Genomic DNA, 12,314 nt, shown 5'->3' with positions numbered 1-12,314 from the left:
GATGGTGTTAGTCACATATTTTTTTGCCTGCAAGGAAATCTGGGTGCAAAAATGTTCCATGTGAGACAAAATCGCCTGTGCACAGAAGACCTAAAGCCGATTTTCGAGTCACATTACACTGTTAATGTAGCCCACACTATTTATGTAGTCCAGCAGTTAATAGATTTCAGTGGGCTTTGCAAATAGTGTAATGCACCAAACTTCAGCACGTTATACAGATTTAGTGCACTGAACATTCTTTCGAATGTTAATTGAATGTTAATGCAATTATCATCCATTTTTCAGTCATTGCCAGCATTTAAACTAAGCGATTATCATTCAGATTCCCCAATCCAGCAAGAATCTAAATGATGATCGGCCCGTGTAAAAGGGCCCCAACTCCCAGGATAATAATTTTGCTCTTTATTATGTTCTCTCCTAGACATGTGACCTCCTTCAAAAACTGCAATATGTCTTAACGTATATTGCACCATGGCAAATAGCTTGGGGATCATCATTTCATGTATTTGCCCAATTTTTTGCTGTACCCCGTATCCTTTCATGTTTGTGAAGAAGATAAGCGCAGATACACTCGCGATACCACAACTTTTTGCACTGTGAAGGTCGCATTATTGCACGCCTAACAACGCTCTGTACTTTCTGCAAGATACCATGCTGTGATTGAAAAAACCCTGCAGTCTAATTAGCCTTGGTGTTATTTATTTCCCTGCGAACTTGCGCAGTTCAATGAGCAATTTTGCAGGGATTGAGTGTACAGTTGTGCACCCCCATAGACTCCTATAGTGCGAAAGTGCGAATGAACCCATTGAAAACAATGGGTTCTATTCTGTGTGCAATGTGCGAGAAACACACTAGTGTGAATAAGCCCTAACACCGGGGACTAATTCGGCCGCACATGGTATGTTTAAAGTTTGGGTTCACCTTTCTTACGCAGCATAACGTATGTCCACAAACGGCAGCATTTCCAGGAATGTGCTGTAGATAGGCAATATACCCTGCAAGGGGAATGCACAATAAATTCCAATATACACGCATACCTGAAAATCTGATATGTGATGTTTTCAAACCCCATCTGCATGCATTGTACTGTGCTGAGTCCACATCTGCACAAATCTGCAGCAATTTCACAATTTCTGAATATATTCCACGTTGTTACAATTAAAATGTTTCTTTTTCCATTATTTTTTTATGTACTGAAGATTATACAATCTGAACGTAGATAATAAAATCAGATTTATTTTAGTGAAAAGACAATTGAGGTGACCTTGTGTGTTGAATCCAGATTTATTACAGTGCCTAGTTAGAAATGCGAAGTTCGCCTGGGTTGAAACACACATGTACTGTGTATTGTTTGTTTTTTTTTCATTTCTAGGGATTTACCCACTAAGGGGTAAATGCTGCAATATCACTGCGGTTTTTTACTGCAAATGTCAATGCGATTTTCTAATGTTAAAATCGCATCGCACAAATATCGCAGAAGCGTAAACTTGTGATTTTTGTGCGATGCAATTTTAACATTAGAAAGTCCCATTGACATTTGCAGTTTAAAAAACGCAGCGATATCGCAGTGTTAAAAAAACACTAGTGTTTAAAAGCACTTAGATGTTTTTTACTGCAACAGAGGAAGTGCAGTGGGTCCCTTTGCCAACTTACAATTCAGTCTAAGTACTTTCAGAGATGCCTGTAGTTAAGGGCGGCTTCACATGAGTGTAAATCAGTGTGCCGCCTGCATGAGACAGTCAAGAGACACGCAGCAAGTACACAATGACATTATGCATTTATTGCGTGCTGCCGATCGCCATGCACTATCTTGGCATATACTTGCGCGTAATACGTGCCAAAATAGAACATGCTGTGATCTTTATTGCGTGCATATTTCACACAATATGTGCGATCAGCAACATGGTAGCCTATGGCAGATAGGTACAGCGTATTCCACGTGCAAAACCTGTGAGCAAAAAACGCTGTCACCACATGCGGCCAAACAATTCAGTCTCTGGAAGGAACCAAACAGCACCGCGGACGGACCCTATTGACTGTAATGGGGTCCTCACGCTTTCTGCCCAACTGCCTGGCCTATGGATGGCAGAAAAAGTGCGGCATGCAGCGTTTTTTCTTCCGGTATTTGGAGCCGGATCTGTGACGGAACTTCCAACCGGAGGTTCCGACACAGATATGAAACCAGCCTCACATTAGTTATTTCTGTGTACTTTCATAGTTTGCTCAATAGATTTGATACATTTGGTATGCTGCAGTGTACTTAATTATGTAAAACTTAACATACAATTCAATCAGACTCCGGAATGCTTTTATTCCAAACATTTGCAACATCAATATTGTCCAGCCCCCTGAGTCCATTTCTTGGAAGTGTAATTTTTATTGCATCATATGCAAGACCAATAAAGTTCTGGGAGGAAATTAACAGGTATGTATAATGAATGATAGTGTTAAATATTATGTGTTAGGGGGTTGTATAGTTGCAAGTAGTTATGAGAGATTAGTGGAATAATTGGTTTGTGTTGCTATCAGGCCGATTTCAAGAAAATCATTGTGAATTAGGACAGCAGATTATGACGCTTATTTGTCACCCAGAAGGTCCCTAATGCAGCCAGAGACCCTCGAATAGTATTGGAATATAGCTACACATCTGGGGAACACTGTGCTCCTCCCAAAAGAGTTCAAAAGAGTGTACAGTGCTTTAGGGATTATTCATAGCACAGGTGTGTTACTGAAAACAAGAGGGCCCACATAGGGTCTCTTAACCCCTTAGTGACGGCCCCATCGTGAAACTACGTCCTACCTGAGTGGGCTTTAATCCTAGAGGATGTGGTATTATGCGTCCTCTTAGGATTAATGCCCCTCAGGCTCTGGACGTGACAGCTCCATGCCGTCGGTGCCCGCAGGTAGCCGACAGCATGGAGCTGTCATCCCGGGCTGCGGGCAGTCCCCCCCGGCATTGTGATCGGCACTATCCAAAGGATTGCGCCGATCGCAATAAAGTTTTAAAAAAAGTTTAAAAAGTTAAAGATTCAGCTGCCCTGATGAATCGGATTGTGCCCTGAAATCCAATGGGTGTTGCCTGCATTATAGGCCTTGCCATGTGTCCTGTAAGTAGGTTAGGGCCACAATGTGTATGTTTCTGAACACGGGACAAACGGGGGTATCCATTTTGGGGTGAACGTCTTCATTCCTATGTACACTGTACAAAAAAGACTGGTTTTAAATTGACAGAATTGCCAAAAAAACGAAAATCGCAATTCTTTTCTTCTGCTTTGCTTAGATTCATTCAAATACTGTGCGGTCACAATACGCAGTACACCCCTAGATGAATTTGTTAAGGGGTCTAGTTTTCAAAATGGGGTCATTTGTGGGCGTTTTCTATAGTATTGGCCGCTCAAGGGCTCTATAAGTGGGCAATGGGGCCTGGAATTAATTCAGTTGTACCCTGAAATCCAATGGGTATTCCTACCATTGTAGGCCTTGCCATGTGTCCTGTAAGTACATTAGGGCCACTATGGGTATGTTTCTGAATACGGCACAAACAGGGGTATCCATTTTGGGGTGCAAGTCTTCATTCATATGTGTGTTGTACAAAAAAAACAGTTTTTAAATTGACACAATTGTCAAAAAAAGGAAAATTGTAATTTTTTTTCCTACTGCTTTGCTTAGATTTATTTAAAAATTGCAAGGTGAAAATTCACAGTAGACCCCTAGATGAATTCGTTAAGGTGTCTAGTTTTCAAAATGGGGTCATTTGTGGGGGTTCTCTACGGTTTTGGCCGTTCAAGGGCTCTACAAGTGGGCAATGGGGCCTATATCACCTTCATGCAAAATGTCTGTTCTGAAAGCCACCGATTACTCCTTTCTTTTTGGGCCCCATTGTGCATCCAGACATAAGATTAGGGCCACAATGGGTATGTCTCTGAACACGGGAGAAATAGGGGTATCTATTTTGGGTTGTAAGTCTTTATTCATGTGTGTGCTGTACAAAAAAAGCTGTTTTTAAAATGACAGAATTGCCAAAAAAAACAAAACTCATAATTTTTTCTGTCTGCTTTGCTTGAATTCATTCAAAAACTGTGGGGTCAAAATGGGCAGTACACCCCTAGATCAATTCGTTAAGGGGTCTAGTTTTCAAAATGGGGTCATTTGTGGGCTTCCTCAATGGTTTTGGCCGCTCAAGAGCTCTACAAGTGTGCTATGGGGCCGGAAAGGCATTCAAGCAAAATTTCTGCTCTGAATGCCACCGACAACTGCTTTCATTTAGGGCCCTGTTGTCCATCGAGACATAAGATTAGGGCCACAATGGGTATGTTTCTGAACATGGGAGAAACACGGGTATCCATTTTGGGGTGCAAGTCTTCATTCATGTGTGTGCTGAAGAAAAAAAGTTGTTTTTAAAATGACAGAATTACCGAAAAAACGAAAATCACAATTTTTTCCTTCTGCTTTGCTTGAATTCATTCAAAGACTGTGGGGTCAAAATAGTCAGTGCATCCCTAGATAAATTCGTTAAGGGGTCTAATGTTCAAAATGGGGTCATTTGTGGGGGTTTTCTATGGTTTTGGCCGCTCAAGAACTCTACAAGTGTGCAATGGGGCCTAAAAGGCCTTCAAGGAAAATTTCTGCTCTAAAAGCCACCGACTACTCCTTTCATTTCATTTCACTGATGACTTTGAATAACATCTGAGGCCGCAAACAGAGAATTGCAATATTAAGCATGTCAAAGTGTAGTTTGTCTGTTTACTTTTCTGCTATATATAAGCTTTTTCACCAGCAGCAATTCAATTTTCCTGTGATTTTCACCAAAAGTCGTTTTACACTTACCCGATTTGATTTAGCAGAAATTCAAGGCTATTTTATTGCCTGGCCGATCAAGATGAGCAACACTACTTACAAGTAAAAAATTTTAAATGGCTGGATATGAGTTAAAATATGAAAAAGCAGGCAAGCATAATTACCTGTCTTCGACCCCCCAGGCCACGCTGAAGGTTTCCCCTGCCCCATTCCTCTTCATGGATGGCCTCTGGAGGTCAGGTGACCACTGAACCAATCAGAGGACGCAGTGTCACCTTCTGAACTCCTTGCAGCAGCGCTCACTTCTTAGGCGCTGAAGACAGGTGGTAATGCTTGCCTGCTTTTTCTTATTTTACCTCATATCCAGGGGGGTTGGAATGCTACTTTTAAGAGGTAAGTCTTTAAGGTGCATCTGGAGTGTCTTTAGCGTGACTGTGGTGAGGAATGGCCGGATTTTAGCAATATTCCTGAGTTGCAAGTGGCATGTTCGGGCCAGAGATTGGAAGTGGGAGGGTAAAGGAGAGGTCCGAATCCAGTGTGACGCCAAGGCAACGGGCGTGCTGTCTGGGGGTTATGATGGTGCCAGATACTGATATGGAGATATTGGCGGGAGGTTGGCTGGTTGAGGGCAGAAAAACAAGGAGGTCCGTTTTTGAGAGGTTAAGTTTGAGAAAAAGGGAGGAGAAGGTGTTAGAGACAGCAGACAGACAGTTGGTTATGTTTTGGAGGAATGGTGCTGAGATGTTACGGGAGAAGGTGTATAACTGATTGTTGTCAGCGTAGAGGTGGTATTGGAGGCCAAATCTGCGGATAATTTGTCCAATTGGTGCTATGTAGATAGAGCAAAAAAGGGGGCCAGGGATCGAGCCCTGGAGGACCCCAACAGCGAGGGGAAGTGGAGAGGAGATAGAGCCAGCACAGGAGACACTGAAAGAGCGGTCAGAGAGGTAGCAGGAGAACCAGGAAAACCAGTGTGTGTGTGTGTGTGTGTATATGTATATATATACACACTACCGTTCAAAAGTTTGGGGTCACCCAAACAATTTTGTGTTTTCCATGAAAAGTCACACTTATTCACCACCATGCGTTGTGAAATGAATAGAAAATAGAGTCAAGACATTGACAAGGTTAGAAATAATGATTTGTATTTGAAATAACATTGTTTTTACATCAAACTTTGCTTTCGTCAAAGAATCCTCCTTTTGCAGCAATTACTCCTCTGGTGCCGATATTGATGCAAACTCCGTCTAGAAGCATCTCCCACAAGTTGGATTGGTTGGATGGGCACTTCTGGCGTACCATACGGTCAAGCTGCTCCCACAACAGCTCAATGGGGTTCAGATCTGGTGACTGCACTGGCCACTCCATTACCGATAGAATACCAGCTGCCTGCTTCTGCTGTAAATAGTTCTTGCACAATTTGGAGGTGTGTTTAGGGTCATTGTCCTGTTGTAGGATGAAATTGGTTCCAATCAAGCGCTGTCCACTGGGTATGGCATGGCGTTGCAAAATGGAGTGATAGCCTTCCTTATTCAGAATCCCTTTTACCCTGTACAAATCTCCCACCTTACCAGCACCAAAGCAACCCCATACCATCACATTACCTCCACCATGCTTAACAGATGGCGTCAGGCATTCTTCCAGCATCTTTTCATTTGTTCTGCGTCTCACAAACGTTCTTCCTTGTGATCCAAACACCTCAAACTTGGATTCATCCGTCCACAACACTTTTTTCCAGTCTTCCTCTGTCCAATGTCTGTGTTCTTTTGCCCATCTTAATCTTTTTCTTTTATTGGCCAGTCTCAGATATGGCTTTTTCTTTGCCACTCTGCCCTGAAGCCCAAAACCCCGCAGCCGCCTCTTCACTGTAGATGTTGACACTGGTGTTTTGCGGGTACTATTTAATGAAGATGCCAGTTGGGTACCTGTGAGGCGTCTGTTTCTCAAACTAGAGACTCTAATGTGCTTATCTTCTTGCTTAGTTGTGCAACGCGCCCTCCCACTTCTTTTTCTACTCTGGTTAGAGCCTGTCCTCTGAAGGGAGTAGTACACACCGTTGTAGGAAATCTTCAATTTCTTAGCAATTTCTCGCATGGAATAGCCTTCATTTCTAAGAACAAGAATAGACTGTCAAGTTTCAGATGAAAGTTCTCTTTTTCTGGCCATTTTGAGTGTTTAATTGACCCCACAAATGTGATGCTCCAGAAACTCAATCTGCTCACAGGAAGGTCAGTTTTGTAGCTTCTGTAACGAGCTAGACTGTTTTCAGATGTGTGAACATGATTGCACAAGGGTTTTCTAATCATCAATTAGCCTTCTGAGCCAATGAGCAAACACATTGTACCATTAGAACACTGGAGTGATAGTTGCTGGAAATGGGCCTCTATTCACCTTTGTAGATTTTGCACAAAAAACCAGGCATTTGCAGCTAGAATAGTCATTTACCACATTAGCAATGTATAGAGTGCATTTGTTTAAAGTTAGGACTAGTTTAAAGTTATCTTCATTGAAAAGTACAGTGCTTTTCCTTCAAAAATAAGGACATTTCAATGTGACCCCAAACTTTTGAACGGTAGTGTATATGTGACAGTGCAGTAGCAAGAGTGGCCTGTAGAGGGCCTCTGAGCACAGTCATTGTGTTGGATTTAGTTAACCTGCACCTGCAAGGGTGCGGCTACACAGTTTAAATTTCCCCTCCCTCACAAACTCAGTGTCCTTGAAGCTGTGGAGCTTAGGTCCATGGAGGCCTGTGGGGCCTGAGGTCTATGTAGACCTGCTGCTGGTCTGTGAGGGACCTGGAAACACGGAGCGGAGAGGGGGTAGTCGGCCCCTCGCTCATCGCCTGTCGGGGCGAAGTCACCTTCCTGGAAGGTCCACTGGAAGAAACGGTATGCGTTGCTGTGAGCACTGTGGTGGACAACAGTGTGCAGTTGCATGTTGCATATGCTGTACTGTTTGTTAACTGAATACCTATGCTGAAATAAATGCTGGAGGAACCAGCATTTGGACTTTACCCTGTTTCTGGACATCATTGCGGTGCTGCCACCCCTGGGCAGGGGAAAATAAGCAGGAGATCCCGGGCAAGTAACCCCACCTTGCCACTAATATATATATATATATTAGAGATGAGCGAACGTACTCGTCTGAGCTTGATGCTCGGGCGAATATTAGGGTGTTCGGGATGCTCGTTACTCGTAACGAGTACCACGCGATGTTCGGGTTACTTTCAGTTTCCTCTCTGAGACGTTAGCGCGCTTTTCTGGCCAATTGAAAGACAGGGAAGGCATTACAACTTCCCCCTGTGATGTTCCAGCCCTATACCACCCCCCTGCTGTGAGTGGCTGGGGAGATCAGATGTCACCCGAGTATAAAAGTCGGCCCCTCCTGCGGCTCGCCTCAGATGCGTTGTGAGATAGCTGAGGGACAGTGCTATAGTGTTGGAGCTTCTGTAGGGAGAGCGTTAGGAGTTAGTGTAGGCTTCAAGAACCCCAACGGTCCTTCTTAGGGCCACATCTAACAGTGTGCAGTAGTGTGGAGGCTGCTGTTAGCAGTGTTGCACATTTTTATTTTTTTTCCAAATCGGCCGTGCAGAGCATTGCGCCCTGCCGTAATACTACAGGGACAGAAGTGGTGGTTAGGCAGGGAGAGTGTTAGGAGTTAGTGTAGGCTTCAAGAACCCCAACGGTCCTTCTTAGGGCCACATCTAACAGTGTGCAGTACTGTGGAGGCTGCTGTTAGCAGTGTTGCACATTTTTTTTTTTTCCAAATCGGCCGTGCAGAGCATTGCGCCCTGCAGTAATACTCCAGGGACAGAATTGTGTAGGCAGGGCTAGAAGACATATTTTATTGATTGAATATACGCAGTGGGCCTTTCCTTTAAAAAAAAAGGGCAAAAATTCTATTTGGCCTGCAGGCTTGCGCCAATTTATTTCCTGGCTGGGAAATCACCGCTCTGCTGCAGTTAATGACACTGCAGTTCTGTGACACACAGCAGGGCCACACAACACATTTATTATTGATTGAATATAGTCAGTGGGCCTTTCCTTTAAAAAAAAGGGCAACTATTCTATTTGGCCTGCCTCTGACAGTCCTCAGCGTTCTGGGTACGTGTGTGCTGGGTGGAGAACGTTAAAAAAATCATACGCAGCCAGCTAAGTTTAACAGCAGGCTTGCGCCAATTTATTTCCTGGCTGGGAAATCACCGCTCTGCTGTAGTTAATAACACTGCAGTTCTGTGACACACAGCAGGGCCACACAACACATTTATTATTGATTGAATATAGTCAGTGGGCCTTTCCTTTAAAAAAAAAGGGCAACTATTCTATTTGGCCTGCCTCTGACAGTCCTCAGCGTTCTGGGTACGTGTGTGCTGGGTGGAGAACGTTAAAAAAATCATACGCAGCCAGCTAAGTTTAACAGCAGGCTTGCGCCAATTTATTTCCTGGCTGGGAAATCACCGCTCTGCTGTAGTTAATAACTGTGCAACCCTGCAGTTTTGTGACACACTGCAGGGCCACAACACATTTATTATTGATTGAATATAGGCAGTGGGCCTTTCCTTTAAAAAAAAAGGGAAAAAATTCTATTTGGCCTGCAGGCTTGCGCCAATTTATTTCCTGGCTGGGAAATCACCGCTCTGCTGCAGTTAATAACAGTGCAAGACTGCAGTTCTGTGACACACTGCAGGGCCACAACACATTTATTATTGATTGAATATAGGCAGTGGGCCTTTCCTTTAAAAAAAACGGGAAAAAATTCTATTTGGCCTGCAGGCTTGCGCCAATTTATTTCCTGGCTGGGAAATCAAATCACTGGTAATACACCATGCTGAGGGGTAGGGGTAGGCCTATAGGACGTGGACGCGGGCGAGGACGCGGAGGCCCAAGTCAGGGTGTGGGCACAGGCCGAGCAAGTGCGGTGGCCAGGGGTAGAGGCAGGGCCAGACCGAATAATCCACTAACTGGTTCCCAAAGCGCCCCCTGGCGCTATGCCACCCTGCAGAGGTCAAGGTGCTCTACGGTGTGGCAGTTTTTCACAGAGACGCCTGACGACCGACGAACAGTGGTGTGCAACCTTTGTCGCGCCAAGATCAGCTGGGGAGGCACCACCAACAGCATGCGCAGGCATATGATGGCCAAGCACCCCACAAGGTGGGACGATACCCGTTCACCGCCTCCGGTTTGCACCACTGCCTCTCCCCCTGTGCCCCAACCTGCCACTGAGATCCAACCCCCCTCTGAGGACACAGGCAGTACCGTCTCCTGGCATGCACCCACACCCTCACCTCCGCTGTCCTCGGCCCCATCCAGCAATGTCTCTCAGCGTAGCGTCCAGACGTCGCTAGCGCCACAGTTTGAGCGCAAGCGCAAGTACGACGCCACGCACCCGCACGCTCAAGCGTTAAACGTGCACATTGCAAAATTGATCAGCCTGGAGATGCTGCCATATAGGCTTGTGGAAACGGAGGCTTTCAAAAGCATGATGGCGGCGGCGGCCCCGCGCTACTCGGTTCCCAGTCGCCACTACTTTTCCCGATGTGCTGTCCGAGGCCTGCACGACCACGTCTCCCGCAACATTGTACGCGCCCTCACCAATGCGGTTACTGCCAAGGTCCACTTAACAACAGACACGTGGACAAGCACAGGCGGGCAGGGCCACTATATCTCCCTGACGGCACATTGGGTGAATTTAGTGGAGGCTGGGACAGAGTCAGAGCCTGGGACCGCTCACGTCCTACCCATCCCCCGAATTGCGTGCCCCAGCTCGGTGGTGGTATCTGCGGGGGTGTATGCTTCCTCCACTAAACCACCCTCCTCCTCCTCCTACGCAACCTCTGTCTCGCAATCAAGATGTGTCAGCAGCAGCAGCACGTCGCCAGCAGTCGGCCAGACTCTATGAGCAGCGTAGAGCTATAGTGGAATACCAACTCCAACTTACGCGGCGCAGTGGGAGTCAGCCTCCTCAATTATTTACAGAAGAGTGGGCCTGGTTGGCAGACATCTGCCAGGTCCTTGGAAAATTTGAGGAGTCTACCCAGATGGTGAGCGGGGATGCTGCAATCATTAGCGTCACCATTCCTCTGCTATGCCTCTTGAGAAGTTCCCTGCAAAGCATAAAGGCAGACGCTTTGGAATCAGAAATGGAGGCAGGGGAAGACAGTATGTAGCTGGATAGTCAGAGCAACCTCATGTCTATATCTCAGCGCGTTGAGGAGGAGGGGGAGGAGCATGAGGAAGAGGGGGAAGAGACAGCTTGGCCCACTGCTGAGGGGACAGATGCTGCTTGCCTGTCATCCTTTCAGCGTGTATGGCCAGAGGAGGAGGAGGGGGAGGAGCATGAGGAGGAGGGGGAAGAGACAGCTTGGCCCACTGCTGAGGGTACAGATGCAGCTTGCCTGTCATCCTTTCAGCGTGTATGGCCGGAGGAGGAGGAGGAGGAGGAGGATCCTGAAAGTGATCTTCCGAGTAAGGACAGCCATGTGTTGCGTACAGGTACCCTGGCACACATGGCTGACTTCATGTTAGGATGCCTTTCTCGTGACCCTCGCGTTACACGCATTCTGGCCACTACGGATTACTGGGTGTACACACTGCTCGATCCACGGTATAAGGAGAGCCTTTGCACTCTCATTCCCGAAGAGGAAAGGGGTTCGAGAATGATGCTATACCACAGGGCGCTGGTGGACAAACTGATGGTAAACTTCCCATCCGACAGCGCTAGTGGCCGAAGGCGCATTTCCGTGGCCCAAGTAGCAGGGGAGGCGCAGAGATCAGGCAGCATGTACAGCGCAGGCAGGGGAACACTCTCTAAGGCCTTTGACAGCTTTATGGCTCCACAGCAAGACTGTGTCACCGGTCCCCAGTCAAGGCTGAGTTGGCGGGAGCACTGTAAAAGGATGGTGAGGGAGTACGTAGCCGATTGCAGCACCGTCCTCGGTGACGCCTCTGCCACCTACAACTACTGGGTGTTGAAGCTGGACACGTGGCCTGAACTCGCGCTGTATGCCCTGGAGGTGCTTGCTTGTCCTGCGGCTAGCGTCTTGTCAGAGAGTGTGTTTAGTGTGGCTGGGGGAATCATCACGGATAAGCGTACCCGCCTGTCAAATGACAGTGCCGACAGGCTTACACTCATAAAGATGAACAAAGCCTGGATTTCCCCAGACTTCTCTTCTCCACCAGCGGACAGCAGCGATACCTAAGCAATACGTAGGCTGCACCCGCGGATGGAAGCATCGTTCTCTCTCAACATCCAAAACGGGGACATTTCTGCTTCATCAATCTGTGTATAATATTCCTCCTCCTCCTCCTGCTCCTCCTCCTGAAACCTCACGTAATCACGCCGAACGGGCAATTTTTCTTAGGGCCACAAGGCTCACTCATATAATTTTTCTAAACAATTTTTATACGTTTCAATGCTCTTAAAAGCGTTGAAACTTTAACTTGAACCAATTTTTCGTTCAACTGGGCTGCCTCCAGGCCTAGTTACCACTTAAGCCACATTAACCAAAGCGATTAATG

At 46.2% G+C, this 12,314-nt stretch overlaps 1 protein-coding gene across 1 annotated transcript in view; it reads left to right on the top strand.

Moving 5' to 3' along the window:
- The window catches only part of PCNX2 (pecanex 2), a 397,565-nt gene that overhangs the window by 239,613 nt on the left and 145,638 nt on the right, over positions 1 to 12,314 (top strand). The window contains exons 21-22 of the mRNA XM_066594873.1: positions 422 to 530; positions 2,296 to 2,425. Of these exons, the coding sequence (XP_066450970.1) occupies positions 422 to 530; positions 2,296 to 2,425 (239 nt within the window). The remainder of the gene's footprint in view (positions 1 to 421; positions 531 to 2,295; positions 2,426 to 12,314) is intronic.

Source organism: Eleutherodactylus coqui, chromosome 3 (genome assembly GCF_035609145.1).
Source record: "Eleutherodactylus coqui strain aEleCoq1 chromosome 3, aEleCoq1.hap1, whole genome shotgun sequence".
NCBI lineage: Eukaryota > Metazoa > Chordata > Amphibia > Anura > Eleutherodactylidae > Eleutherodactylus > Eleutherodactylus coqui.
Note: the sequence above shows the minus strand (reverse complement) of the source record. Positions and strands in the feature narration are given on the sequence as shown.